The sequence below is a fragment of the Eleutherodactylus coqui genome, chromosome 10 (assembly GCF_035609145.1).
Source record: "Eleutherodactylus coqui strain aEleCoq1 chromosome 10, aEleCoq1.hap1, whole genome shotgun sequence".
NCBI lineage: Eukaryota > Metazoa > Chordata > Amphibia > Anura > Eleutherodactylidae > Eleutherodactylus > Eleutherodactylus coqui.
The window spans coordinates 24,292,916-24,300,987 of record NC_089846.1 but is presented as its reverse complement, the minus strand read 5'-3'; the positions used below and the strand labels follow the sequence as shown (position 1 = coordinate 24,300,987).

Sequence of the window (8,072 nt, the reverse complement as noted above, 5' to 3'; positions counted from 1 at the left end):
TTGTTTGCAATACCAAGTCTGGCCACTGCAGTAGAAATGGAGCTGTTTGCTTCCTGCACACATCAGCTTTGTGCACAAGCACATCGGTGGGGTCCCAAGGCAGCATATTCCTGCTTATCTACTGTTGATGGCAATCAGGATGTATAGGCATTGATACTTTTAAAACTGGGCAACCCCTTTAAAAAATGGCAGATCTGATGGGTCAAGGCTGAGTTGATATTGATATTCCCATGTTCAGAAATTGACGCGTATCATATTTTTATAGGCGTCTTCTTCTGTGTGTGCCATCCTCACTTTGATACATCAGATCTGCTATTTTTTAAAGGGGTTGTCCAAATTTAAACTATTAATGGCCTATCAATTATGACTGACGTCAACGGTAGACCGGAGAGGGTGCACTGCCCTGAGACCCCACTAATGCGTTATGCACAGAGCTGTTGTGTGCAGGAAGCAGACAGCTCTGTTCCTCCTGCAGTGGCCAGACATGGTAATACAGGCAAGGTTCCCAATAAAGTGAATGAGAACTCCACCTGTAATACCAAGTCTGGCCACTGCAACGGAAACGGAGCTGTTTGCTTCCTGCACACATCAGCTCTGTGCACAATCACACCAGCATGGCAATCTGCTGATCGGTGGGAACCCTGTAGTTTCTAATGATGACATATCCACAGGGATAACCTTCAATTGTTTAAAACTGGCCAACACCTTTAAGGATCCTACACGGTTGAGGGGCCTAAACAACCGCCAAGACCTCAGCTTCCTTCATGTCTCTGAATGGAGAAACCGGAGTCAGTCAAGAAAAAGTAAAATGACAGTTGTGATAATCTCTTGGGGGAAGGAGTGGGGGGGGGGGGGGGGGTCTGATTTAAAGAAGAAGATCTAAAGTCATTGCCTTTGTACATACTACTATTGTTCTGCCAAGCCAACAGAGCAAATACGCGGCCGGTCACAGCTGCGGCGGCCATATTTACTTTCACAGGCCTGTTGAAACAGTGATAAATTGTCTCACACTTATGAAATGTCGTATTTCCCTCAGGGTGTACCCCCCTTACACACGTGCTCATAGATACAGTCATCCACCTGGAGAACTCATATGATGATACACTAGGGCTACGCTCCAGATATCTGTCAGCAGCGGTGCTGGGGCTTCATCAGAGGTAAAACTCATAAAGAGCGCCAATGTATAAGTGATGGCGCCTCGCAGGCACACGCCGGCTTACAGGGAATGCGCGGGCCTGTAAATCTGCCCTGCTTAAGTGATTAGGTGAGATGCAATCTGCCTGAGCGGCTGTGTGAGGCTTCTGCTACGCTTTCAGCACCATCAATTCAAGGTAACATAATCTGGAGAGATGGTATCACTTCTGCACTGAAGTGGCCACCTATATAAACAGAGAACCTAGCGGGTATACGGACGGGGTACGCTACCTGCCAATCCCAGTTTACGGTATATATTGGTATAAAAAAAAAATCTAAAAAGTTGAGAAACTTTGTACATATATGACTTATCCAGTACTGAAGCCGAGTCACAGCCTGTATTATACTCCAGAGCTGCATTCATAATTCAGCTTGTTGGTATTGGTAACAGTTGGGCCAGGCTCAGACAAACGTAATTTAATTGCATATTACGTGCCCATATGACTACTTGCTGCGTGCTTGCGCATGAGATACACGCTTGGCACACCGACACACGTGTTTGAGCCCGGCCTGATCGTGTGTCACCTGATTTAAAAGTTCCCATACGCTTTTGGCTAAATGCTTGTTCAGCCGATAGCCATTTCTCCTGACATGACATCCTCCTCCCTACACATAACGATCAGTTGGGCTGAGCATTCATGCGTTTTCCATAAGGAAGGTAGAGAATGCCGCAGGCAAACACCCCTGGCAGCGGCTTATCTACAAGGAGAATAAAAGGAATGGATATTGAAATTCAAGGTGCCTGGGTTAGAAAAACATGTCTGTTTTCTTCCAAACACAGCGCCACCCTTGTCCGTGGGTTGTGTTTGGTATTACAGCTCAACTCCCATTCATTTTAATAAAGCCGAGCTGCAATACCAGACACAACCCTATAGAGTAGGGTGGCGCTGTGTTTAGAAAAAAAGCAGCCATGTTTTTCTAACCCTGGACAACCCCTTTAATTCTTTTCTATATTGAAGTGTTGTATACGGTCTGGCATACAGTCTATAGTTCTCAAAATTCAAATTAGCATTAAAATGCATTGTGCAGACACTGAACAAGCAAGGGGTGCTGGGAGATGCGAGACTTAAAATAATAATGGTGACTGCAGCTCTGAACTAGAATATAGAATGTGATTTTGGATTGATACAACATAAGTTATGTAATGTGTTACCATAAAGATACATTGGTCTGTATGGGACCTGTATACAAAAAACGATAGGATTGTTTTTTATGAAGTCAAAACTATAGGCAAATTGGCTTCCTTTGTCATACGGGATGCGGTAATGCAATAAAATGTTTGCAGAAGTGTACATTTCCTTTAAAAGAGAGTATATAATGTGATAAAACAACATGTGCCTATAAAACTACGGCTTGGACTCTATAGCACCACCCATGAGTTGTGGTAAAATTGAGGCATTACCACAATGATTGTTTCCCCATAAGGAAACACTGAAGTTGCATTACTGATATGCTAGCTGATAAGAGAAATTAATTAAAGCTACGGTACTACCGCTGGGCATTTCATGGGCTGGCATTGGTGACCCCAGCTGCTTGACCCACTTACTCTAGGCATCCTACGGCAGAACGTTACAATGCATACAAATCCTGAAGTTGGGACTGATGGGATGTGACCGTTGAAAAACAAAAAGTTTGACAACTTCTTAGCATCTCAGTTCCAAACTTCTCACAGCTGAGGGTTTGCCAAGCTAGGATGCCTTTACAGGGCACAACGATCATCAAATTAGACGGCCACCAACCGCAGAATGAGCGAGAGTTCGTTCACTAGTCGCTTTGCTTCAGCTCCCCTAAAAACGACTAGCCAATAACTTTGCAGGGAGGTGTGCGCTTGTTCAATGTGCGCCTCCAAGCGAATGCCCACTTGCCCTCCCACATAACGCTCATCGGTTCCCGAAAACACATAAATTCGTGCGAGTGATCCTCGGCTGAAGAGTCCCTGCTGGTCTTTGAAAGAACCTTCCCTGCCGCCGTCTCTGGTTGGTTTTAATCCAGGGAGAGACAGCAGCAGCGAATGGTCACTCAGAAACCGCTTGCACGGATTTATGTGCATTCAGTGGACTCGGCAACCGATAAGCATGCTTTGGGGAAGGGATACAATTTCAAAACATTTTTCCATTCACTGACAGCAAGCAGAAATCTTGATTTTTATTTATTTAGTTTTTAACTTTTCCCTCTTCAGCTGATCTGACGTAAAACTGCACCTAAAAGTAACGCCGCAGCTGCGATCACGTGATACATTACAGAATCAATGCTATGGCTCATTACACAAACGATGCCAACCGCGAGACGGGCACCGTTTAGAGTTAATCAAAACAAGAAATTTACCAGCTAAAATTACTATCCGAACCCCAAATCCTCACAGCGTCGGTCGGTCCACGGTGAGCTTGTGTCACATCACAGGTTGGGACTCGCTTACTACATGTACTTTGCATATGAGAAACAGAGTTTTCGGGGGTTGAATACTTCTGCAGTCTTCTCTCCATAGGGCGAGTCCTGCAGCGGTACAGAATAGCTCATCTATACTCTTTTCTGAGGTATCAGTGCAGGAAAACATCCCACCACAGAAAGGGTGGAGGTCGCTAAAAAGTATTCAACCCCTTTAAATGTATGATTGGGAAGGCTCTGATTTAGAGGGGGATACAAAGACCCCCGACCACCATTGCTTTCACATTTTCTGGATTGATTCCACAATCTAAGTTTCTACTTTCCATAGAAGGACAGAAATGACTCCCGCCTATAGCTGACGCAGCTCGCAGGACGACCACATTCAAAGTCGGAAGCGTGTCACGGGGGCGCCCAGTGACTTCAAAGTGCACGTTAACTCCTTGCCTACCAGGATCATCTGCGTTATTATGGTCTGTTGTATCCTACAGACGATTAATATAAATCACAGGAGGAAAAAATAAAATAAAGAATGGCTGATAGGCGGGTGCGGATACTTGGTGCCACCCAGCAGCTACTGGTGGAGCTATGGGCTGGACACACCTGGACAGCGATGGGTGCCGATGCCACCTAGGAATGTCCTTACACAGGCTGCTCGGCTTCGCTGCCGGACACCTCGGAATCCTCTCCCAGGATCTGGCACAGTTCGTTGAGCCGCTGCTGCATTTTTGGCACTCCGTTTAGCTGCTGCTCTAGTCGTTGCTTCTCCTCCGTCAGCGAGAGACGAGCCGCCGTGTCCAGTTTCTCAAACTTCCAGCCTCCTTCGCCGTCGAACTGCAGCAAGTGAGTGTGGTATTTCCTGAAGGGGAGGAAAACAAGCAGTGGTCAGAGGCAGATGTCATGCATACAAGTATAGTTTCCCCGTACACCTTCTATACTGGTCAGTTGAGCGCTCCTTTGGCCGTAAGCCATTTGTTGCGTCCGCCTCACATACATAAGTGCTCGGTTCGGTTCAGCGTTCATGCATTTTCAATGGATCAAGGGAGGTAAGCCGCTGCCGGACACCTGTGGCGGTGGCTTTTCTCCAGGGAAAACAAAATTAGAAATTAAACACGCCCAATCCTTCTGTCGCTCTACGGAGGACAATCGGAAGGCCCCCATGCACATTCCATAGTCACTTCGGATAACTTTACCCTAATGTGGCACCTTCTGATCTCGTATACTAGTAGCGAGTCAGGCCAGTAACAAATAGGTAAAATTGTATCAATGTGCAACACCGGCAAAAGGTTTTGTCTAAACAGCACCTCTCTTGCCCACAGGTTGTGTCTGGTCCTGCAACTCAACCCCATTTATTTGAAAGGGGTTTTGCTACAATACCAGACAGAGCTTACCGACCAGGGTGGTTTGTTTAACCCCATAATGACTACCTGCTGTAAAAGTACGACAGCCGGTCGTGGGTGCTATATGCAGCAGGTTCGGGAGCCAAGCCCACTCTATACCTGACGGGTGCTGGCTGGTTCTTACAGCGGAGACCCGTCAGAAAGGGCCACAATCAGCGCTGCTGTTAACGGTTTCTAAATGCAGCTGACAAAAGTTGACATTGCATCTAAGCAGCCAGCTGAAGTGGGGGAGGCCCATCAGCCCCCATGCAACACAACTGCGGGGTGCCAATGGGTACACATGGCAGCCCGGAGCCTAGCAAGGACTCCCATGTATTTTAAAGTGATGTACCAAGGATAGGGGATAACTTGTTGATCAGTGGAAGTCTCACTGCTAAGACTGCCCCTGATCTATAGAATGGGGGTCGCTATTTTCCCACAGTGACTGAATGAATGGAAAATTGGCAAGAATGCACGGTCAGCGCTCCATTCATTTCAACGGCGCTGACGGAAATATCCAAGAGCTTGCCGCTCGGCTATCTTCGCAGTCCCATTGAAAGTGAATGAAGCATGAGTGCGCTTGTGCGACCAGCATTGTATTCAGTCTCCTCCTCACTGTGGGGGTGCAATAACCCTGCAGTGAGGAGGACGGGGGACACGTGGCAGAACTGGCATAAAAAGAGTTAACAGCGGTGATTGCAGATTGCGGCTGTTAGCTGTCAAAGACAGACAGCCGGAACCCACTGTGTATGAAACTGGACCACTTCCAATCCTGCTCAATATAAACCTCAATGCCGGAAGGTGTACAAGTACACCCAAAAGTTTTAAGGTTTTAGAAAATTAACAAAAACTAACAAGAAAAAAAAAAAATAGAAGGGCAACAAATTTTTGACATTCGTGACAAATATTGCTGATGATAGCAGCATCTAAACCCCCCCCCCCCCCCAAAAAAAATCTGGGCAGTATATTTTTGCACCTATTTTTAACCCTTTCCAATCCAATTTCTATCCTGGTTTTCCTAGGGGGCTTACTCTTTTTCTGCTGTTATACAACGGCGCTATCTGCTGGCTAAAGCCAGTACTGCATTAGGTGATACATTGGATAAGCTTAGGCAGCAGAGAGGCTGGCAATATACAGTAAGAGAACTCCGACAGACGTCTGCCAACATCGGAGCTGTACAGCCTTAAATCATAATGTCTTTAGACGTCAGACAGTGGATTAGAAGGGGTTAATGTAAAGGGGGTCTCCAGCTTTGTGGCCTTTTAAGTAACCAACACGTCTTTCACCCCTTACAGAGACGCAGAAGTCCGAACATGGAGACTGCTCATCCGAGTTCCTTTTTTTCGTGGAGGAGGAGGGTTGTACATAGGGGAAGCATGGCGCGAGAGACGACAATCAGGAGTCCCAATCCGAGCGCCATTCACTGGCACACAATTGTCGATGTACATCCCCATCATTCCCCTTAAGAGAAGCCTTGTATAAATCTCCTTTGTCTGATTGCTGCCGGAGACGTTAATAGAGCAATCATGTAAAAGGACGAGTAACGTCAGCCTGGATGCAGAGGCGGCAGGACAGTGCCCGGCTGATTGAAAGAGCAGAGGAAGCAGCGTGGTGAATGCCCTCATCCTTACTGGGCGAAGCCTCGCCGTCTCTGAGCTGCATGTCACTGTCCGTACTGCAGAGGAGGGAAGAACAAGCCTTCATTGTCCGAGGGTCCCCTTCATGGAGGCCAAGGCTGGAAGCCATCCAACTTCCCCATCTGTGACGATAAAAGGGGACAGAAGTGGGGCACAAAAGGGCAGCTGGGGGTCACCTCTCTGAGAATCGCCATACAACCCTTACTTAAAGCAGCAGTGATGCTGTTTAACCCCATTGCTGCTTGAAGTGCTAACCCGACATAGTACTGCGATGCCTTGCAATCCTGAGGCACTGACTTCACAGGCTCCACATATAATAGCGCCTTGTGCCTATGAAGATCTATTATGTCCTAATTAAACAGAAGTCGCATGCTCCGGCCAGGCAGAATGAGGGATCTGAACGTTCTCACATCTTCTGAATTTCTCTGCGCGGTCCCAGTTGTTGCTGTAAAGCCTGGATGTCAAGCACTGTGCATTGTATGAGCCCTGTGCAAAGACTAAATTAAAGGGGTATTCCAAAGCCAAATTTAAAAAAAAAGGCACTCCCCTCCTTAAATGCTTCCCTTAACCCCCGATGACCGCAGGAGAATAGTTGCTGCCATTCTAATCCTAAAAGGAGCTGCAGTGGTCACATGCCATTTATTGCCCTCATGACCACTTAGCCAATCATAGGCCTCAGAGGTCACACTGCCATTAATGATGCGTGACTACTGAAGCCAGCGATTGGCTGAGCAGTCAGTCACGAGTATGATGGCAAGTGAGTGCTGTAGTTTCTTCCAGCGACGAGTAAGAGGATTCTTGTGCTGGAACGGGTGAAGATTTAAGTAGGCGAGGGTGGCTTATTTTTTTTAATCTATTGCCCATTAATTTTTTTTTTACTTTAAAAAACCCCTTAAAAGAAGTACCCCATCTCCTCTGGGCCCCCATTTATGGAGCAGGCATTACAAGGGGTATTCCTGGCATTTACTGTTGATGACTTGAATGGGATCTGTTGTTTTGCTCCTACTTGGCCTTGGAGCCTCCTGTTAATTGTTCGTATTTTTCTTGCAAATTGACAATAAAACCTTTAAAAAGAAAAAAAGGTAAATCCAGGAATATCCCTTTTAAGGGGATGTAACAAGGATAAGTGAGAAAAAGTCTGATCAGGGGCTGAGACCCCCACTTATCCCATGTCCTCTATCCTCCTCACTGCGGGCTCGCTGCACCACCTGAAGTGAGAAGGAGATTGAATGGAACAGCGGTCGCGCCTGTGCGGTGCAGCTCCATTTATCTTCAGAGGGACTGTCTGAGATAGCTGAGCACTTGTACCCGGCTATTTCCATCAGCCGCTTGAATGGAGCGGCACAGCAGAGTGGAGGGAAAAAGGAGGGGAAGGAAGACTCACACAGGGGTGCTAGCGGAGAAAACTGAAAATTACACATACAGCCTGCAGAGGGGAAAACTCATGGAAAATCCAAGACAGAAGTCATAGAATGGTCAG

The 8,072-nt window shown here is 46.8% G+C and overlaps 1 protein-coding gene across 1 annotated transcript in view; it reads right to left on the bottom strand.

Annotated features, from left to right (window-relative positions):
* Window positions 1-535: 535 nt before the first annotated feature.
* ABCD1 (ATP binding cassette subfamily D member 1) overlaps window positions 536-8,072 on the bottom strand; it is a 65,180-nt gene continuing 57,643 nt past the window's right edge. Inside the window, exon 10 of the mRNA XM_066580596.1 lies at window positions 536-4,435. Within this exon, the coding sequence (XP_066436693.1) occupies window positions 4,219-4,435 (217 nt within the window). The 3' untranslated portion in view covers window positions 536-4,218. The remainder of the gene's footprint in view (window positions 4,436-8,072) is intronic.